The sequence below is a fragment of the Diuraphis noxia genome, unplaced genomic scaffold, assembly GCF_037042655.1.
Source record: "Diuraphis noxia isolate RWA-SAM2 unplaced genomic scaffold, SU_Dnox_SAM2 contig0001, whole genome shotgun sequence".
NCBI classification, from domain to species: Eukaryota; Metazoa; Arthropoda; class Insecta; order Hemiptera; family Aphididae; genus Diuraphis; species Diuraphis noxia.
In genome coordinates, this window is record NW_028301711.1 from 32462158 (window position 1) to 32485431 (window position 23274).

At 28.1% G+C, this 23274-nt stretch overlaps 3 protein-coding genes across 3 annotated transcripts; 2 read left to right on the forward strand and 1 right to left on the reverse strand.

Moving 5' to 3' along the window:
* Positions 1–8657: 8657 nt before the first annotated feature.
* On the reverse strand, positions 8658–11820 carry Rab8 (RAS oncogene family member Rab8). The gene is made up of 5 exons (XM_015507758.2): positions 11440–11820; positions 10651–11329; positions 10281–10485; positions 9960–10100; positions 8658–8953 (listed from the first exon to the last, which is right to left on the reverse strand). The coding sequence occupies exons 2-5, from the start codon at positions 10833–10835 to the stop codon at positions 8810–8812; spliced, it is 675 nt and encodes a 224-aa protein (XP_015363244.1). The 5' UTR covers positions 10836–11329; positions 11440–11820; the 3' UTR covers positions 8658–8809.
* Positions 11821–11980: 160 nt separating this feature from the next.
* Positions 11981–16065, forward strand: GCS1 (mannosyl-oligosaccharide glucosidase). Its single transcript, XM_015507755.2, has 4 exons — positions 11981–12124; positions 12367–12645; positions 13082–14449; positions 14525–16065. The coding sequence occupies exons 1-4, from the start codon at positions 12116–12118 to the stop codon at positions 15899–15901; spliced, it is 3033 nt and encodes a 1010-aa protein (XP_015363241.2). The 5' UTR covers positions 11981–12115; the 3' UTR covers positions 15902–16065.
* A 2545-nt stretch (positions 16066–18610) lies between these two features.
* On the forward strand, positions 18611–23040 carry LOC107161375 (ATP synthase mitochondrial F1 complex assembly factor 1). The gene is made up of 5 exons (XM_015507763.2): positions 18611–18994; positions 19047–19236; positions 19306–19470; positions 19537–19659; positions 22598–23040. The coding sequence occupies exons 1-5, from the start codon at positions 18741–18743 to the stop codon at positions 22898–22900; spliced, it is 1035 nt and encodes a 344-aa protein (XP_015363249.1). The 5' UTR covers positions 18611–18740; the 3' UTR covers positions 22901–23040.
* Positions 23041–23274: the final 234 nt, after the last annotated feature.

A 23274-nucleotide genomic window follows, 5' to 3' on the forward strand; every position in this document is an offset into this window, starting at 1 on the left:
GTCACGGCGACGGAAAGAACACTCAGACACCCAATGGCAACCAAGTTTACTTTGCGCCCCTAACATCGGAAGAGCGGAAAAACGCGCCACCACCAAACGGCTCTCGTCTACTTTGCGGATGTCCATACAGTATTTAGAGTAAAATTGTAAAAACAAATATTCATATAATAATAAATACACGTTTTATGTAAAGATATAATTTAATTAGAACTATTTCTTTGTAAGAAAATAAAATTTAAAAAAAAAATAAAAACTATAAGGGTTTGTCACAGGAATGAATTCTACGAATTTATTCCAGCGATCGAAACGAATAATAGAATATATCACATATAAATAATAGCCTTAACCTCACAATACTCATAAATTGTAATCATACGAGTATATTATATTTGTATTCAAGGAACCGTTGACCCGGTCACAAATAAGCGTAATAACAATAATTAGATATTAGTATTCATAAGGAAATCCGCAGTACAAGTGACCAGTCAAAATCAAAGGAATCGATGTGATTTATAAGGAAACTCGGATGATGGCAGAGACAGAGTGTATCATAGCCATTAACACCTGAGCACCTTCATGCGCCACTAATATCAACTCTTATTGTACACTTTATAAATTTTGCTTAATTTACTAGAAATAAACTATCATTTGTTCACAGTTGAAAATTGTCTATCAACCATTATTTAAAAAAAACCACTTATATAGCATCTGGATCGCTGACAGCTCGTGTGCAAAAGATTTCTTAAACGTTTATTTGAATATATACGATGATATTGTAAGGATGAGTAATATATGCAGTGCTGCGTCTATAATTCTATATCATCAATTATATCTTATTTCTTTTTCAATTTATATTATTTTATTTTTATTGTATCCATTTAATAATGCGTCTGTTAGTTAAATCATCACTTATATTCTATTATATAGTAGCATCCTATATTATATGCTATATATATTATATTTTATCTGCTGTAGCTTGTGTACACGGGATATATGTTAATTATTATATCAAAAATATGTAGCTTAACTTTATGTGAAGTATCAACCATGTAACATTTATTTAAGAGAGGCATTAAAAATTAAAAACATAAATCAAATACCTACAACAGGTTTTAAATTTTATTTTGTTGTGGATAAAAAGAATAAAAAAAGCGTTGAACTGAAACCAAAATAAAATGTGGTAGTTATAGGTACCTATATACTATTGTATGTGCCCGCCGTTTAATTTAAATAAAATAATTTTTCCTATAAATCAGTCTATTAACAATCATTTGTACAAAGATATACTTTTCTACTACATCATTTTGAATAGGTAAAAAAAAATGTTTAAAATATCTAATTTGAATGTTATGTTTTTCTGTGACAAGAAAATAAAATAGTAAAAAAGGCGCAGAAAACGACATTTATCATACATAATTAAACATTCTATACTTCTATAGTCTTAAGTTTATTGTTTTAGATTATCGTTAAATAATTATTTGCAGCCCTGTAGTGCGCATGATACAACAACTTTAAATATTGGAGTTGCAATGCGATATAATATTATGAAGTACTAAAGTCTAAAATCCTTTAAAACCGCTTCTCTCTTTTGAAACAATAATATAAAAATGAATTTTTTTTTTGTAGAAAAATAATTGTATTTATACACAGTAAAATACTTAACATATTAATTTTGTATATATTTTTATAAAACGTAAAGCATTGTAGGATTTTTTTTATCAAATATGTAGGATTATTAACATTTTGAAGGGGTTTTTAAAAATAAATAAGTTTCATTTTTCAATATTAAACAATTTAAGACCCATTTCTACGTACCTATTTAGAAACCCAACAAACCTTGATTGTCACATCGATTTTGATGGCTATTTGAAAAAAATCAGCATAGTTTTAATTTTATTATTATTAGGTGCACGACTTCATTTTAATAAACATTATGCCTTGAAAAAGCCATATTTCTAGTTTTTAGTATTTGCATACCTACATAGGTACTTAATGAACCAAAACATACATTAATATATAATTGTGATCATTCAACATTTTTAAAACGACAATTAGACAAAGAATAAATATTTATTTTATATAGCAGGTACACCTGCTTTAAATAATATACTAGATATATCGTATATCACCTATATAGTATCTACAATAAATTTAGTATCTATGGTATCAATTAAACCGTTCCACCGATGATTAATTATAATTTAAATGACTACGCACCGTTAAAATAAAAAAAAATAAGCATACTTACTTTTAGTTTCTACTCAATATATTATGTAAAAAGGAGAAAAGTATAGGTAACTGCTCTACAGAAGGTACCTCGTCATTAAGTAACTGTTATAATGTATGTATTAAATTTGAATTCAATAATAAATCATTACACACACCTACGAAAACGATTCTGAGCGAATACGGCCTGTCCATCTATATATATTATTGCTAACTACAATAAGTAGGTATACGCTTACAACTTACTTAACTAAAATTTAAGATTTATTATACTATTATAGTAATTCATTTTACGATTAGTATTACGGTGAGTTGATTAAACTTTTACAGAAATCATTGAATTTATTATATTATTAGTATTTATTTAATAATTATAAATTATAATACTATTGGTAATAGCATATATATTTAATTTCAAATATTATTATGATGAACTTTTGAGTCATTATCACTTTACAATACAACGATATGAATAAATCCGTGGTATAAATAGACAAATAATATAAATGTTTTAATTTATTGAATATAATAGCTTTGTGTACCTATATAAAATACAATTATACGTAGAAATACAAAATGTAAAAGAAACATATTTTTGAATTATTACAAAATCACTAAAAAATGTTTTCATCGTGTAAATATCATCGTATTTCGTCAAATTTAAATTTGAAATATTTATGAAAAAAAGTTGTTTGTTTATATTTTTAAAAATTTTTGGATCCGTTATTATTAATTTTTTGGAGGAAATTGTATTAAGTTTTCAATACTTATTTAGCTGGAAAATTGAACATTAAATACATTTTTATTACAAAATAATTTGCAAATTTGATAAAATTTGTCAACATTTGAACATAAAAAAATATAAGCATAAAAAAATCGTGCTTTTATATATTTAATATTTTTAAATGGCTATAAAAAAAACGTATACGGAATTTTATGTTAAATTTTCATGCGTTTTTAGTTTTTACTTATTGCAAATTTTTTATAGATAGCTATTAATTTCTATTAAGGGGGCTGCAGCTGAATTTTTCAAAAGTCAAAACTAATGTAGATTTGACCAATCTAAACATTAATTTTTTTTACTATAATGTTTTTCAATATATTTTAATTCCTTATCTTAAAATAAACCTTAAGAGGCTGAAGGGAACTACAGTTAATGAAAAAAAGTGACTTTTAGACCAATAAGCTAGAAAAAACTGGAAGAATTTGGTTTGACAGATTTTAATTTTGAAAACAGATTATGATTGTTGATCAACAAATTCACAAGAGAATGATCGAAACAATTTTGAATATTCCAATTATTGTTATTGTCGTAATGAAAAATATCAATACAAAAACATCATATTTTTACGATATTTTTATTTTTGAATATCACTGCTGAAATAAAAAGTATTCAAAATTACCTCGATCATTCCCTAGTAATCTTTTTGATTATTCATAATCCGTTAATTATATTATATTTATATATTTATATATTAATAAATAAATAATATTTTATATATTATATTATAATTATTAAAAAAAATTAAAATCTGTCAAACCAAATTCTTTCAGTTTTGTCTAGCTTATTGGTCTAAAAGTCACCTTTTTTTATTGACTATAGCCTCCTTAATAATAGAAACAAATGAAAACTAATTATAGATGTTAAATGTTAATAAATATTTTTAAAAGAAAAAACACTGGAAATCATATCATGCAATTAAAAATGATTATACGTATAACAATTTCGAGAAAATTGCATGTATTTACAGTAATTAATTTTTGAATCATCTACAACAAATAAAAAAATCGATTTCTTTTAAGATTATATATTATAATATATACTTATATTACTTTGCATAATAATTACAGTTTTTGACAATTTTTTTTTTTTTGTTTTTACCTCTGTTATTTTAATAGGTATTAACTTAAAAACAATTTAAAGTGGTTCCTCTAAAGTTCACATGGAATAAGAAAAAATTCAAAAAATCACGTTTAAAAAGAATTTCGTTTCAGAAAACGAAAATCTGCTTTTTGTTCTAACGCTCTCCAATTAATTTATACAAAAATTATCATATATTAACTATATCAGTGGTTTCCAACCTATGGGCCGGGGTTAAGCCAAGGGTCTGGAAATTTTAATTTTAATCAACGATTTTTATATGATTTTATAAACGTCTACATTTCTTCAATCGTTTTATTTATATGTATTTATATTTTATACCATGCTAACCTAACCATACTTTTTCTCTGCCGGACCCCTAAGAGAAAATAAAAATGATCGCGGACTAATCTTAAAAAAATAAAGTAATATGAATATATATTTTAGTATTTTCGTTTTATAGATAGCTACTTTGTGTATTTTTAATTTACGTCCCGGACCACAGTTTGGAAAACAATGTTTTATACCTACATATTAGGTACCTAAGTGAGCCCTAATATGTTTTTTTTTTACATTATTGGTGGTCCACATCCACACAACTAAAAATGTGGGAAACAGCTGAACCATACTATACTTACTCTTTTTTTTCTAAGAAAACTAGATAGGTTATAAGATACAAGAGAAATGCACGAATGTAAAAAGGGTTTAGTAACCACAAAACGGAAATGCTATATATCAGAGGTATTCAAACTTGTTGGGTGTTCACAATATGTTTAAGGCTCCCAAATTATTATGAAAAAATTGAAACAACACACGGATACAATATGGGAGATATGTTATATGGGTGATAATAACAGTGACTTTAGTACTAGAAATAAAACTTCAAATGTTCGAATCGTAAGGTGTGTCGTTTTCATTTCAATAATGATTGCAGATAATATTTATAATAATTATACAGGACCTAGGTATGATGTTGGTTTTCGGTGCTTTGACGCGGCTCCCTTTGCAAACTCTCGCGACGCACAGTTTGAATGCCTCTGCTATATTATATGACAATGTATATTATAAATTTATAATCTCATATTATATGGCGATGACGATGACAATGGTTATAATATACGAGTAACATACATTATAACATTATTGTAATGATAATATTATTATAAGTGATAATATTATTTTATCGACTGCGTAGGAATTCGCTAATTCGCTATCGATAATGCAGTTGCACTTGACAATAATATAGACTTAAAATAATAACTTCTGATCAACATTTTTTTTTTTAGAAAAATAACGTCTTTTTTAACCACTTCAAAAATAATGTGTAGTGTGTACATATATATTTGGCTGTCTGTCTATTATCTGTCAACTGTCTGTCTATTCGTCTGAGAAAAGCTTTGCAACGGATGAGTCGATTTATGACTGGGTTTTCACAAGTTATTGCACTCGAATTACTTTATAAATAAAAAAAAATGTAGATTGGATATAATTTTGCACCTTTAGGTTACTCGTATTTTACATTTGATAAAAACAACTTAATTAAATGTGTTGAAAATCTATGCAGCATATTTTTAACAGAGTTTAAGAAGGCCAAATCAGAAGATACCCAAATTTTAGGATTTAATATTTTAGTTTTTAATGTTTATGCCATTGATTTGTAAATCGATTATAATGATTTGCAAAAATAGTAATTTCGTTTGTAAAAAATTCGATTAAGTTGTTGAATAATAGTTTAAACACATTTTTATATGCTAATATTATTTTTAATTGTTCGTTAACCTACTAGTTTTAATAGATATACAGAGTGTAACACTGTAACAGGTCTATTTGACTAATAGTGGTTATATACATCAAGTGGTCATTTTAAATAATGGTAAAATATATGTATTTATTATTGATTACCTATCTACCTTTGAATGATAGCAAAACATTGATTATTATTTATTAGCACTATTAGCAGTAAATAAATTTGAATTTCACAATCTTTGAAAATTGTTTAAAAATCAATGACGAAACCAAGTTTAATATTTTAAACGCCAAAACTATTTTTAAATACTTATTTATGAAATAGCTATCTTAGATTATAAGAAAAATAATACAAAATTTAAATTCTTTGATTTTAGTTTTAAAATAATAAAATATAATATAATATTTATAAAGGTTGTTGCACGAAGCTCTAGAAATCATTACAAAAAAAAAAAAACTTAAAAATATTGAATAGAAAAACGTTAAAACATTAGTCAAATAGACCTGTTACACCCTACATAGGGTTGAATGAGTACGAAGAAGGTATTTAAATACTTTTTGTTGTAATAAACATAGTTTTTTAGCAACTGAAATTTACACTTGATATCTACATATCCATATTATTTTTATTTGTTGTATATTGTTTATACCTAACTGGTATGTAATATTTACATTTAATCAAATCAAATATTTTTAGAGATTTCAATAATCAAGTAAAGAAATTTCAGCAAAGGATCATTTACAACTTTTAGCATTCAACATATAAGCGTATTTGCAGCGTATCTATATATATATATTACCGATATAAGTCTAATAAGACATTGTCCTACAAAATATCGTTCAACAAACAGTCAATTTTATTTGACAAAAGATTGGACAGGAATGATAAGTTTGCTGATTTTCTACTATAAGCTAATTGAATAAATTAAAAACTTGATGAATACCTAGTAATATGGTCCGATATCCGTGAGGAGCAAATAATTTATAAAATAAAAAATGCTAAGTGCAAGAACCTCGTCTGAACTCATTCAAGGTTATATTGTAAATCTATATACATATTTGACTTATCCTGCTGGCTATACTTATGATACTTTATAGTTTATACCACGATAAGTGGCGGGTACAGAAAATAAATATTTAAACTGAACAAATTATTTAGAAACGAAATGAATATTATCTTTACAGTTATTATTGTACTACAGACAGGTTACAAACTAAGGCTGAAGAAAAAATTGAAAAAATCGATTAATAGGGTTCTGGGTTGGTATACAAAATTATTGAAAGGATTTTTCTGCATTATTTAATTGTTTGTTGAATAGGTAATAGGTAACACATTTTATGTTGGAAATAGTTTTATTTTTAACTGTTTTTTCACTTTGTCTCTTTAAATATTATAATTACCTGCCTATTCTGTTTCAGTAACTGATTTCTGTATCAATTATAAAATAAACAAACATTATCATTTTTTGTTGACAAAGAACCCACTAGTTGACAAATTAGTACTTATAATTTGTTTTAATAACAAATAGAATTATATAAATAATAATGATCAGTCTTCAAATATTTAAAATAAATTCTTATTAATTTACTGAAATAGTTATACTAGACATAACCTATATTTCAGAGTTTAACATAGTTAAGTTTATTTTGTGTTACAAAATACTGAAAACTAAATACATACAACTGTATTGTTGATTTAGGTAGGTAGGTACTATTATTAAGTAGTCGTATTGACTATTGCCTATATTAATAACACTAACAACTATTTACATAAACATATACAAATTCCTATTTCTATGCAAAGTGGCATGGCATTATCTACAGTACGCTTCAAATATCACTTCACTTGAAAGGTTTTTTCGAGGCTAGACATTTTCCATAATATGACACATTATCAAGCCAATGTACAATTTAAATAGATTATTTTTAACATAGCAGCTTAATAATATACACTAACTACTTTAAGGAATTATTTCACTAGTTACTTATTTAATAGAATATCATGTAAATATAACTTTCTGTAGCGAGGGGATTAGGTGAGATATAACAATCAAAAACTAAATATATTTCATAAAAAATATTATCAGAATGATAAATACATGGCTCTTTTATTAAGTATAACATTTAAATTATTTTGGTAGAGTAGAAATTAAAGGTAAATTGAATAAAGACTCTTACAGCAGTTACAATAAAAAGGTTAGGATAAGTTCAAAAAAGTGAATCGATAAATATTAGCCTGCAGGGTAAATCATTTATAAAGTTTTATATTATATTATCGGATTTCAAATGTATTGTTTTCTTATTTTATATTTTAAATTGTCTATATATAATATATATAAATATTGTTCAATAATGGATAATGGTAATAATAATATTATTATTATGAATTATAGTATATTATTAAAAAATAGTAGTAATAATGATATAAGTATTGTAATATGTTTTTGTATTCATAATTTATTATATAATACAACATATAAAATAAAATAATAAAGAACATGTGTTGTTTTTGTTGGCGGCTTTTTTTTTTTTTTACTAATATATAAAATTGTTGAAAAACAGAATATATTATAATATAATGATAAACTATAAGTTAGACAATTAAAAAGTTAAATAGTGATAAGTCTTAGACAGAAATATTGCAAACAAATTGTTCAACTTATAAAATGAATATCATAAAGATAAAATAATAATATTATTGCTTTTCAATTTAATTAAACAAGAATATATTTCCTATAAAATTACTTTCTACAATTTAAAAAAAAATTGTACGTATAAAAAAATGAAAGAAGATCGTATTTTCATATAAATAAGAAATACATAATACCGGAGAGATTCAGTTTTCATTAAAAACAATTATTAGTATTAAAGAAAGACAATATAATAATTTTTTTAATTAACGGTCATATTGACAATAATATTCAAGGTGTATGTTTCTTGTGTTTTAATTGAACCATGATAATATGCTAATCGTGGTCAGAGCACTGTACATCTTGATGACAACCAATTGAGTGCAGCCGCACTCCCTCCACCTTGACCAAGTTTCTTTGTTCCATTATTATCTCTTAAATGGTGGCCACCACTAGATTGCACACCACCTTTGGGAGGATTGGATGCTTCCTGCAGAATATATAAGAAACGTAGGTAGTTAGAACCAAAAATTGACAAAAAAAAATTCTAAATAAAAATATTTACATTTTACAATAAAAGTGAAAATTTAAATTTAAGTTTCATGTCTAAACATTTTAAAAGTATAAACCTTATTAATTTGTGTTTTCCTAAAATGCCATTTCATAACTATTATTTTGCGAAAAAAAAAAATTTGAACTTTAAAATAGAACTCTAAAATAAATGTTAAAACGAGAGTACAAACAAAATATATGAGTAAATTGTTAACTACAAATAAATTGAATTAAACATAAATCAACAGTCAATAAATATAAAATTAATAACAATGTAAAATAATTAATGAGTAGTGGTTCCCAAAGTATAGGTCAGGACACGGTGGGGTAGAATATATTATTATCTGATAATAAATCGAAAACACAAAATACAGCAGTGAAATTCTTAAGATTGGTAATGCTTTTAATTAGGAAAAGGAACCATATAAAAATCATTGTTCAAAAGGGGCACAAAAGTCAACAAAAAAGTTTGGGAGCCACTGGTTATGGGAATATTAATTGAACATCAAAGCCAAATTGAAACAGAAATAATTAATTCAAACAAACAAACCAAAAATTTATGTTTTTTTATGTAGTAAAGCTCTTTAAGTATTATCAATGACTTATTAAACTTTATCTACCTATTTAAATATTCAATCATAATAAAACCATAAGAATTCTAAAAAATCGATTATTTAAAACTCAAACACTACACAACTACTCATACACACATACACTCTAACCTTCTATGTAACACCAACATTGAATTGGGAAATTAAAACAAAATCCATATTATCCAACGTTGTCAGCAACAGCCAATAGATGATGTTTTAAAAAATATATCAAAAAAATATATTAATTATTACACAATCAAAATTAATTACATAGTATTCCATGAAATTTGTAAACAATTAATAGTTAGGTACTAAAAGATACTGTATTAATTTAAATTCTAATATACTGACCAGTTTCTTTTCTGTTTTTGTCTTGATATCTCTAGCCAGAGTGTGAAAAGCCTCTTCAACATTGACACTAGCCTTTGCTGATGTCTCCATGAATTTTATACCATACTCAACTGCTAATTGTTCACCACGTTCTTTTGATACCTAAAATATATACAATAATTTTTATCTACTTTCAGTAAAATAGATAATAAATATTTTTAATTGGGTATGTTTTTGATTGAATGTTTTACATAGGTACATTTAGAAGAATTTTTTTTTTGTTTAGATAATATAATTTATTGTGTAATACAGATCAACAAATCTATTTTTAGTGATATTTACCTGACGCCCTGAATTAAGTTCACATTTGTTCCCTAGCAGCATTTTTTCTACATCAGCTGATGCATTTTCCTCAATGTTACGTATCCAATTTTTTATATTGTCAAATGATTTTTCATTGGTGACATCATACACTAACATAATGCCCATGGCACCGCGGTAATATGCTGTTGTGATTGTCCTAAAACGTTCTTGGCCAGCAGTATCCCTGCAAGAAATGATAAGTATGAATCTATTTGAAATTGAATGCCTATTCAATACAGAGTGGTAGGAACAGTACACAGAATAGACATTGTTATGTAAAACTTATTATAGATACCTAAAAGTAAAGTTCCTGACAGCATCATAATATTAAAACAATAAAACAACTCACCAAATTTGCAATTTAATTTTCTTGCCATCCATTTCAATGGTTCTTATTTTGAAATCAATGCCGATTGTAGATATGAATGTTGTATTAAATGCATCTTCACTAAAACGGAACAACACGCACGTTTTTCCCACGCCAGAGTCACCGATCAGTAACAACTTGAACAGATAGTCGTAGGTCTTGGCCATCGCAGGATATTGTGTATAACGGGTTGCTGTTCACGTAGACGTCTGGATGTCAGAGGGTGTCGAGCAGACAGTTGGACGGACAATAAATGTTAGTCGTTCAAAACGTGCGTACACACGTTTTTGCAGAAAAAAAGTACCAAAGCTCAAAGACAATATTGGGTATTACAAAACTAGTGTGATGTGATGTGTTCGTGTTGTAAGTGTATGTGTATAACTTATGTGTGCTTCGGCTGTTGAATATGATGAATTTGTATGTGTGTGTGTGTATGTGTTAGTACGGCGGTAGTTGTCGCGAGAGTGACGACGACGGATTTATATTACGTTACACATTACCGTAAAAACATAATTCTTAAATTTTGTTTGCGTATCGATAAAGATGATGATTGCACACGGCGTGTCGATCGCGAACTATAAACGGCGGAGGCGGTGACGACAGTGAACGGCGACATTCGTTGCAACGGAACGTTGGTCGACTGTACAAGGGTACAACACAACTGCAACAAACGATATGTGTAATTATTATTATTATTATTATTATAATCCGTTTCCTTGAGCAAAGTAGTAGGTAATAATAACAATATTTTTTTTATCTAGTCACACTCACTCCGCTCACAACTGGCTGGTCTGGCTGGCGACCGAGGGCACCCGTTATCAATGTTTTAATATTATAATCACCGAGAGCGTGCAATTATCGCAGACTTCGGTCTGGCGTGTGGATGTGTGATGTGGTTGCGTAAGACGTGTGTTGGGTGTGCGTACCGTAAAGGCTTGGCTGCCGCTGATATCACCTCCGATATAATGATGCAGCTGTTATTGTGCAAAAAAACAGAATTGATAATTTTATGGCTAGACTGCAACGTTGATGGGAGGGACGACGATCACGTACGAATTAAGTCAGTCTACTGCTCCGCCACCGGTCTAATGTTATTGTACTTCCACGTTAAGTTGTTGTTACAATAATTTGAAAATTTGCTAATATACAACATTAATATTATAAAAACGATACTATTATTATGTTTGTAACGATTAAGGACGGCCCAAATTGTTTGTATTATTTGTAAAAGATAGCCTCCACGTAACCACCCGGCTGATAAGACAGCATCCGAACAGTGATAACAGATAACACTGCTCGTCAACTGTTATTGTGATAAATAAAGGTAATTTTTATTTTTTGTTACAAATTCGATTTTTGTTATATATTTTGGTAATTTTTTGGATTTAGTATTAAATTATATACATATATATGTGGTGTTATTTTTTTCTGGTATAAAGCTGTGTATATGGATATGGTATGTTTACGATTGTGACGATGTTACGTTATTTATTGTTAACTAACATAGGCGGATAGGCCAACCGGGCATTTCCCGATGGGCCCCCCCCTTCGTATTTTGGTAATGGGGCCCTTTAATATCATATATTATTAAATTATTCTTCATGTGGGGCCCCTTTTTAAAATTTTCCGGTAGGCCAAAAATGGCCTATCTGCCCATGTTAACTAATGCAATAATTATTGAATATCGATATTGATTAGGGTGTTGCAGTTAAAAAAAAAACCAGTTCCCCGACTACGACTGTAAGATTTTCTCCGACAACTGCCATCATTGATCGCCAGGGTATTCTTAGAACAGAAGGACGTAGGCAACCGAAAGCCCAATCTGAAAACAATCAGGACAATATTTATGAAGACAAGTTTACTTTAAGTCGGACATGGATAATATCGACAGTTATATTACTTTGTGGAATTGTAGCATTGACCTATCGTGGGTACTTGGATACACGAGCTGTCAACTATCCATATGAAGGGCCGAAAGTATTACTTTAAATATCATAAGAATAAATAGGGCGTATAAAAATAATTTAATTTAATTTTGTTTAGTAAAACCTATTGATGTAAAAATTTAGTTAAAAATGACATTCTATTAAAATTATTTTTTTACAGCACATTTTCATCATATGCTTTTTCAAATAAATAAAATAAAGTGGCTACATTAAATTATGAACAATTCTTTTAACAATAGGTACACTTTTACAATACTTAGATTAATTTTAGCAAATAGTTATAACATCAAACATCAAATTAAATTATTTTTATATCTACCCAAAAAATAATATATATTTAATAGCATTTCAATTTATTTGCACATTAAACATTTTAATTAAGCTAATTTTTGCTTTACTAAATACATAATACTGTGATTGTTGTGTTGGAAATCTTTATGATGCATTTTAATTGAATTTTCTTGCAGGTTATACAGAAAAATAGTGATATAGCACTATGGGGTACTTACAGACCAGGTGCGTACTTTGGATTACGCACTAAGGAACCATTGGCTAAAGGTTCTGTTGCTGCTGGTCTTATGTGGTATACACAAGATAGTTTGATGAGGACTGGATCAATAGACTCTTCAATTCGTCATATGTGTGATAATGCTCACGAAAATTTAGTATATGGTTATGTAGAGCATGATACCGTAAATTATGGATATCAAGTGATCAATGATGGAAAAGAAAATGGATTCAAATTACAAACCATATTTTTGAGACCGAATAATAATAGAAAAACAGACACATCAAATACTGATTGGACTACACGAATAATATATGAAACAAATAATTCAGCATCATCAGTGTCTCTAGTATGGTATGTATATATTGATCCTGGAGAAGATAATCAGTTGTTGAATAATGAAGAATATTCCCTTGGCATACAAAAAGGTGCAGATGGTAAATTAGGATCTCCTTTAGTAACAATTATGGGCTCTACTCCAAGTCTAAGTAATTTTAAAATGTCAATAATTCCTATACCACCTCACAATGCAAATAATTATAGTACACCAACAGTGCATATAAACACAAGTATAAGTAGTTTATGGTGTCCCAATGCGGCGATGTTGAAACAATGCTTAGCCAAATCAATGGCTATTAAACGGCTACCAGTCAAAGAGTCTGGAACTATCTCACAAATAATGCTTATAAATGAGAAGTATAATATACATGATAATATTCAACAAACTTCAAATCTTTTAAAAAATTTTATAGCCTTTCAAGTAACAATTAGTCCTAATAGTAAGAAAGATATTACATCAAAATTTAGAAGTTATTCTCTAGATGTAGCATATACTCAAAAAAATAAATACATAAATAAAGCTTTATTTAAAGACTTACCTCCTCTGTTAGTGGGCAATAAATTTAGTTCGGTCCATACGGAATACAGTAATAGATTTCAACAAAAATTTAAAAATACATTTCCAATTAAAATGAAAGAAGATACTGCTGATAAATCTTTACTGTTAGATTTTGCAAAAGTTACCTTTAGTAACATGGCTGGGAGCTTAGGATACTTTTATGGATCATCTCTAGTTAGAGATGACGATAATGAAAACAATTTAAGCAATGGTGGTGTATCAGAAATAGCTATAGTAGATGCTGTAAAATATTGGAGAGCCGGACTACTGACGGCAGTCCCATCAAGATCACAGTTTCCTAGAGGTTTTTTGTGGGATGATGGTTTTCATGGTCTAATGTTGGGAAGATGGAGTGTTGAGTTACAACTGCAAATTTTAGGCCACTGGATGGATTTGTTAAATCACCAAGGATGGATACCTAGAGAACAAGTGAGAGTATACTTGTTTATGTATTGTGTAGTATAATAATAATTTTTAATTTTAATTAAATATGTTTATTCAAAGATTCTAGGTTCAGAAGCCAGATCCAGAGTGCCAGAAGAATTTGTGGTTCAAAGTTCACGGGCTGCTAATCCACCAACTCTGTTACTTACTGTTGACTTACTACTAAGACAGATTAAACAACGTCGACAGGCCAAAGATGATACAACTAGTAACAATGAACAATTAAACTTTGATGAAGTTGATGGTACATTAAAAAAATTATATCCAAGACTTAAAGCATGGTATGCATGGTTTAACCGTACTCAAAAGGCTGTAAATAATTATACTAAACATTCAACCAATCCTAATGAGTTCCATCTATCTAAAAGATTTATTGGATATCGTTGGAGAGGACGTGATGCAATAACTAACAAGGAATTGAATCCAAAAACACTGACTTCGGGAATGGATGATTATCCTAGATCATCTCATCCTGTCAATGATGATGGAACTTCAAACATTGATAGTATTAATATAGCAAATGATTTTGATTTTGATGCTTCTGAACGTCATGTTGATTTACATTGCTGGATGGCCCACGGTGCACGAATAATGAATAATCTTTTCAATTATCTACAACCCACAAGTACAACTAATTTTAAAAATAAATATTCAATACATTTTTGGATGTTGGTTGAAAGTTTGGATCGTTTGCATTGGTCTCAAGGAAACAATGACACATCTCAAACTTCCGCCTCTAATATTCCAATGTATGCTGATTATGGTATACACACAGATGACGTTAAATTAGAAAAATTAAAAGGAATGCAAGATTCTGTGAGGGTAGTCGGACGAAAGAATTCACCTAAATGGCAATTTGTTAACTCACATGTGGGATATAATGCACTATTCCCTATGTTTTTTCGATTAGTAAAGAATTCCCAGCGTTTAAATGCAATACTAGATTTAATAGAAGGGACTAATAATGACAGTAATGGAAATCATGGTTTATTGACTAAACGTTGTGGTTTAAGGTCTTTATCAAAAAGTTCACCTCTATACAAAGTAAGAAATACTATGCATGATCCTCCATACTGGCGTGGCTCTGTTTGGATTAATATGCAATATTTGGCATGTTCATCTTTATATTACTATGCCAATCTACCTGAAGATACCAAATCTTCCTATGAAAATAATGATGAATATGAAAACTTAGAACCAATAAGGTACCTTGATGCGAAAACTAAGCAAAGATGTAATCGGTTATATGATAAAATACGCAATGATGTAATTCAATGTGTTTACAAAGAATGGAAGCGTACTGGTTATGTATGGGAACAATATGATGATGAACCTGTATCAGATAACATATTAGGTTTGATTCATAAAGGAAAAGGAACTAGGCCATTTACAGGATGGTCAGCAAATGTTGTGCTCCTAATGGCTGAAATTTATTAAATTGTTTTAAATGTTAATCATATTTATTTTTGTTGTAAGAACACAATCAAGTATACACTTCATATTATAAATGCACATTTATTAGGGAATTCAGTGGTGGATCTATGATTATATTTTGGGATGACGTCAAATATGTTTTAATTATATTATTTTACTACTCATAAGTTCATGTTATTTCATAACCTAACCTCTGATTGGGTATGGGGTAGGACGTCCCCTATGCCGCCCCTTAAATCTGCCACTAAGAGAATGTATAAGAATTTTATTTTTATTATACAAATATAATTAGGAGGATGTCAGTACAATATTTATTTATCATATTACATCCACTTGCGATATAAATAAAACTCATTCTTGTAGATTTTGCAAGTTTAAATACATATTTAATTGTTTTGAGCAATATGTCAGACTCTCATAAATATTATTCTCCATAATGTTTGTAATGAATGATTTTACATTAAGATTACTTATAAACATACCAAAAATGATTTTGCAGGAATGTGTTTTATCTATAATGTCATTGAATAGTTGAATAGATTTTTTAAGTTACTCTCATATTTTGGGAGAATATTCAATAATTTTCATTTATTTCTTCAAGATTTGATGTTAAAGGCTTAAAAAAGTATAAATGGTTAAGCATCCAACATAAGATTTATCGGCTTTAAAATTTAACACATTTTAATTATGTTGAATCCAAATCATATAAACTCACAACTTTTTGAATTCTAAATCTAGATAAATAATTGTTTTTGCTTACCAAGCAATAATCATAATACTAATTGAGGGTTTGAGTCACAACTCATAAGTCTTAGTATAAAATTTTTCCACTAAACAAATACTCATAACTAGTGAATAAGAAAGTTTAAATTAAAAATAAGGACACATAGATTTATGATATTTAAAAAATTATTTATAGTAAAAAAAATTCTGAGAATATTTTCTCTAATTACTACACATGAGCCAGAGTAAAAAATCAAATCATGTGCTGAGAAATACTCTTAAAAACGAATGAATGGATAATGTCTTTCATAATATTAACATGATATTCTTATGACTTATTAGTCTGCAATACATTTTTGTTACCAAAATGAAGTATTATAAAGTAAGTTTAATTTATTTATTCCGTAATGTTAACATTACTATTTAATTTCTAAAATTTCAAAAATTTTGTTACTTATATTTTTTATATATAATATAATGTATATCTGTATAAGTATTATTTTTAGTCATTAAATATATTTTACTTTATTTACTTATTGCTATTATTACAAGTACAAAATATTAATTAAGTTTAGTTTTTAAAAAAATGATCGTATATATATTAATACATATTTTGTTCATAATTAGAGAACTGACTTTATAGTTATCATAACTTTGTACCTTGGAATTATATTCTACATTTAAAAATTCTAAATATATTATTAATGCTAATTTTATTTGCACATTTGGTTTTATTATTTAGTAAAAATTGCCTAAAATTAAAATAATTGAAAAACACAGATAATATACCTACCTCTAATTTGATTACAGGTTAATTCACTTTAATACCGAAACTAACTACGAAATAAATTCTAGGTATTGAATTAAAATTTGCCAGGTTGTACATTCATAAAATGGAGATGAAGGTACATGAAGGTATAATGTTCCTACTCTTATTTTTTCATACTTTTTTTCTCATTTAAAGAAAATTGCATTTCATAATGAGCAACAGCAACATGTAAGATAGGTTCCAATTGTTACTCAAACAACACCTTAGAAATAGGTATACAATATTTTATAGGTCGGTATAACAATATTATGAAAGGTCACCTTAAATTATTTGAACACCAATCTCTATCATATCTACTTAGTACTAATGGTGAACAATATGTTACAAGAATAATATTAAAAACTTTTATAATAATTGAAAAACTAATATTTAGGATTTAGACGTGAAGACACCCTAAAATTCAAACTATTAAAATTTGGATTTAGTTCACATGTTATTAAGTATTATTGCCATAATATTATTTTATATCTACACAATACACTTAGTCAATGTAATGGCATTTGGCTGTTTCTTACAAAACAGACTTCAATTTTATTTGGTTTATTATTGGTTTTGAGAATGTAGCAAATAACTTTATGTAATTTCTTAACATAATACTGATTTGATGTATATTGTAACAAATAATTGTGTTTATATACATTTACAAATATATAACATGGATTTGCATGTTCAATGTTCTAAAACATATATTAATTAGTATTAATCTCTTTAGAAAAATGGTTCTTGCTTAAGCCAAACTATAATATTGATTTTCACATTCGTATTGACTTTAAGTAATTTTATAGTTCAAAGAATATTTTGTTAATACTTAATTACTAGGTAGAAATTTGTAAATATGATTATTAGTCATTACGAGCTTGATTTTGTGTTATATTACAATAAATTTACAAATATACAATTATAGACTACGTGTAATCTGTACACTTAACTATAGTACTGTTTTTGTTACTTGTTAATTGTTATTTGCTATTTTAATGTGATTCAGTAAAATAATCGATGAGTCGATGGATTATTTTACTATCAAATATCAATGCAAGCGATAAAATACACCCAAGGTAATAAATCCACCTTGAATACACCTATCCTGTTCGACGTAAATTCATGTTATCACCATATTTTTATGTTATCAAATTTGATATCAGTCATCAAAACTAACATTTTTAATTTTTATAGAAATTAGAAATATTAGTAATATTACAGATTCTCGCTCATTATTTTTTAATACAATACTTGATTTATTTCAAATTAACTGGTTAATTGATTAATCATCAATCATCAATTGTCACCACAATGCTGATGGCGTTAAACCGTCATATGTTGCATAATAGTCTTTTAAAGTTTCAACAACACATAGCAACCTCGAGTAATACATTTAAAGTGGTTGCTTCAAATGTGGTGGCCAATAACAATGGTCTGAATCATACCAATAGAAGATCTAGTTCATTTCAACAACAATCCTCTTCTTCAGATAGTGAAGGAGACGACACTTTAAAAAGCAACCCATATTACTCAGCTTATGCCGAAAAATTGCAAGATCTTAAAAAGTAACAAAAGGATATATTTAATCAACAAAAATAATACTAAAATATTTTGTAGGAAAAATGCTAGTGCCTACCGTGAAGCATTACGACGTTTACGTGAAAAGCAACGAGAGACTGTTGATACTGCTAATGCAGCAGTAGTGAATACTACAGATACAGTGTCTGAAAAAATTGATAGTACTGAGACTCAACCACAAGCAAAACCAAAACGAAGACCATCTCAGACACTATTAGTCAAACCAAAAGTATATGAATAGTCTTCACTTATTTTCTCAATTGTATAATATTATAATGACAACTTTATTTATTTAAAGACTTTAGAGCAAGTTATGAACATAGAACTGTTACGTGACAAATCATGGCGAGATGTGTCTGAGATATGGCTGGCATACCATAGGACACGTGATAATACTCTAAGCGCTGTTATTCCTTTAAATCAGTTTGAAAAATTTTATAATCAATCTATCAAATATCCCATGGTATTCAAGTGTTTTCATAACTAAAATTCTCAAGTACAGGTGTTTCAATAAAGCGTATATTTTCAGTTTTTATTACCGCTTCCACGCAATAATAGTGGTTATGAATTCATATTTGCCCAGTTCCAGCACTATCAAGAAAATTCAACGTCCAATTGCACAGTCCACTTGACACCATTGATTAGTTATCAGGTAAAAATTTAAATTGTATGGTGATGGGTAATGTGATAGTAAGATGTTATAATTTATTGTTTAAACATTTTGTTTCAATGACAACGGCTAAAAATTGAATGAATTTGAAATTATTTTTTTTCGACTGTTAAATGTCTTATTTAATTAATTCAATTTGTTTCTTTAACACGTTGACTGCCATGCAGCCGCTGGCGTCCATGTAATAATAATTAGTTATTGATAATTTTTAGCTGCCAGTGGCGGACTGGAATGAAAAGGCCCGGGGTGCTGAAACATTTTTAGGGCCCTATCAATATATTATAAAATAAAAAAAAGCGGGTAAGTCGTGATGGATGTTGCTTTGCTGTACAGTAGGTTACAAGTGGGTTACTGTAATGGATGGAATTAAATTTGAATCCAATGATATTATATCATTGTATACGAAAAATGATTCTGAGCGGAAACGGTTTATCTGTCTAGGATATATTATAGACCATTAAAAATTTTCAAATCTTGGATTTAAAAAGAAATTTTTTTATGAATTTCTAGCATAAAATAATTTACAAATTTTCGTGATTTTTACATAATATTTTGTCAAAATTCAAACTTTGAATGCTTATAAAAAAAATTGTGACTATATATTTATTTTATTTTTCAACTGCTATTGTAAAAATATATTATGAGCCTTGTATTAAATTCTTAAATCTTAGATCTAAAAAGTAAAACTTTTATGAATTTCTATCTAAGATAATTAGAACATTGCCATAATTTTTATGTATTAAGTCAATATTTGAACTTTAAATGCTTAGAAAAAAAAATTGTGACTATGTATTTATTTTATTTTTCAATTGCTATTGTAAAAATATGTTAGGAGCCTTGTATTAAATTGTCAAGCTTTTCTACCAAACAAATAAATTTTTATCGATATTAGTTTAAAAAAAACTAATAATGATCGAAAATTGCAAATACCTATGAATAGTTCAACTTAAGTTGACAATTTTTTAAAAATTACATGGTGGATAGAATATACTTATATAAACATTTTGTGAAAATTTCATGTAGGTATCTATGGTGATTTGTTTTAAAGTTACATCTAAAACCAAAATCGATTTTGTCAAAAACTGATTGTGCGTAAAATTACCCGTTTTTCCCTTAATTTTTAGTTTGTTTATCCCGATTATTTAGAAAAATATTAAGAATTTTTTACTTTTGACCCCCCAAAGTTCCAACTAGATTTACTTTCTGATCAAATGAGGTACTGCAGTTAAAATCGAAGCACTTTTACTGCCCCAAAACGTGATGACAGACATAAAAAAAATAAAAACACACATCATGGTAAAATCAATACATTCATCGCTCCGCTCAGAATCTAAAACCAATTAATGCACTATTCTATTTAATTTTCAGCAAATTTTACATTTTATTTTTATATTATAATATTTTAATGATAAATAAAAATTAATAGGAATAAATTATTATGGATGGCAAACACCTTATGATAAAGTAATTATTTTCAACATTTATAACTTTCATAGTTTTACAATAGACCCAGGGGCCCAGGGTGCGATCGCGCTTTAGCACTGGCTGCCGCACCATATCATTCGTAGGAGGCCATATGGCCGCAGACTGCCTTAAATTAATTTGGATTTATATTATTAACTTTTCCGTGGCGATTCAATAATGATTTTGAAAATACGCTGTAGCGTAGTGGGAATAATTGCAATTTTTTTTGATGTAATAAACATAATTTTAACATTTTTATTCAAATTCAATAGTAGATTTATATACAAATTCAAATTTATAATGACACTGAAAAATGTCTTGGTGTACCCATGATAAATATTCTTGAGGATGCTGGGCGGCTGCATGGCAGTCAACGTGTTAAGTTTTAGTTTTTTTTTCTTTTAAATCATTTATAACTAATAATTTAAAGCTGCACAAGATAAATTTGTATGACATTGTAAAATGTCTTCAGTGTTAAATTAAAAGATAAAAAAATTAATTAATTAAATTAAAATATTTAAAGATTGTTTTAAATTTGTTTCAGTATAATGAATAAGATTTATGATATTAATATAATAGATATTTATGCAGCTGCTATGGACTAGCGTCCCGCATTACATAGTTCACGGTCAACTAGGTACCAGCCGCATCAATCTAGGGAAGGGTGCGACGATCCTTGTAAATGTAGGAGAGACAGCATTTCTGGAAATCATTAAAATTAGGGACATACTAAATCATGGGAGCAGACGACTATAAAAATGTCCTCAATAAGGGTGCACAAGACGTAGTTTTATGCATCATTACAAAAGTTCAAAGAACCAAATGTTTAAATGTAATATTATAATATATACTCTTAATGTTAATTATAATATCAATCGCTAAGGTCTGCAGCTGCACGGGATGCACATTTGGCTTGTATGTGGGCGAGTAACATTTCCGTCAGTCTAGATAATTATACCACATCCGTGAGAACAGCGACAAGAACGAGTAGACTATGGGGAGTAGAGGGTAGCACTATATAAGGGACCCCGAAACGGCCTGTATTCAGACGCGACTTGACCAGACTAGCCAGAGCACCTTCACGCCAATCTGTTGTTTAATTTAATTCATTGGACTTAGAAAATTTCTTATAAACAATATTTTGAACTTAGAAAATATTCGAATCAAACCGAATTTATTCTATCATTCAGAATACTTAACTTACATTCAGCTTTCATGTTATAAATAAATATATGTTTTATCACAATAAATAAACAATTAATCTAATTAAGAAGAATTCTACGTTGTGTAATTAACTCAAGAGTCACCTTCCAAACATCATCCTTGACTACTGATACCTGTAGGCGACGTGATCACTACACAGCTTATTATTAAAAAAAAAATTATTTTTCAACGTTTTGTTCCAAATAAATAAAACAATTAGTTACCTAATTGGCTCGTTTTTATTATGTTTTAGACATTTAAAGAAAACGCACCGGAATGTATGACTGTTGAATATTACACTGACCTTTGCAACAGTGATAAAGCTATTGAACACAGTGGGTCTGATGATGAATCATGTGTCTTAATGAGATCTACGTACGATGGTAAATTGTTATCTGCCGCTGAAGCCGCTTGTCTAGTCAACCAGCTACGTATATTTTACGGATTAGATTCTGGAGTTGCAGATAAAGAAAAACTTTTAAAATCCTTCAATGAAGGAGACACAACGTTCAAACACTCTGATGTAATTGCTCTAGTGGAAACGTTGAGTATTTAATAATATAAATAAACAAATAAAAGCGGCGAGTGCTAACTTGAATCCCAACCAACCCAACCCTGGTTTTTTTTTTAGAATATTGGTACTAAATACCAACGTATATGTGTTTAAAATAAATAATACCTACTTAGCAACAATAATGATGTTTTTATTTAAATATTATCTCGGCGTACTGTAGGAAATTTATCTTCGTAGGTAATATACCATTGTCCTAAGAATATGCGGTTTGCATGGTTCGCAACAAGCATAGTTTAATCTATGTTATAGCATTTTATGATACTTCACATTTTAATCATTTTATTATTTTAAATATTTTATGGTAATTGACATTAGACTATTATTAGAGTGATAAGTGATAACGTCATTGTATGATG

Bases quoted from the DNA above. Each gene is read 5' to 3' on its own strand.
- Rab8 (XM_015507758.2), bottom strand. From the start codon at position 10,835: ATGGCCAAGACCTACGACTATCTGTTCAAGTTGTTACTGATCGGTGAC. The intron at 10,101-10,280 runs GTAAATATCACT...TATATATTTTAG, and splicing joins AACTTAATTCAGGGCGTCAG to GTATCAAAAGAACGTGGTGA. The intron at 8,954-9,959 runs GTCAGTATATTA...TATATTCTGCAG, and splicing joins CAAAAACAGAAAAGAAACTG to GAAGCATCCAATCCTCCCAA.
- GCS1 (XM_015507755.2), top strand. The intron at 12,646-13,081 runs GTATTACTTTAA...ATTTTCTTGCAG, and splicing joins ATCCATATGAAGGGCCGAAA to GTTATACAGAAAAATAGTGA. The intron at 14,450-14,524 runs GTGAGAGTATAC...GTTTATTCAAAG, and splicing joins GATGGATACCTAGAGAACAA to ATTCTAGGTTCAGAAGCCAG.
- LOC107161375 (XM_015507763.2), top strand. From the start codon at position 18,741: ATGCTGATGGCGTTAAACCGTCATATGTTGCATAATAGTCTTTTAAAG. The intron at 19,237-19,305 runs GTATATGAATAG...ATTTATTTAAAG, and splicing joins CACTATTAGTCAAACCAAAA to ACTTTAGAGCAAGTTATGAA. The intron at 19,660-22,597 runs GTAAAAATTTAA...ATTATGTTTTAG, and splicing joins CACCATTGATTAGTTATCAG to ACATTTAAAGAAAACGCACC.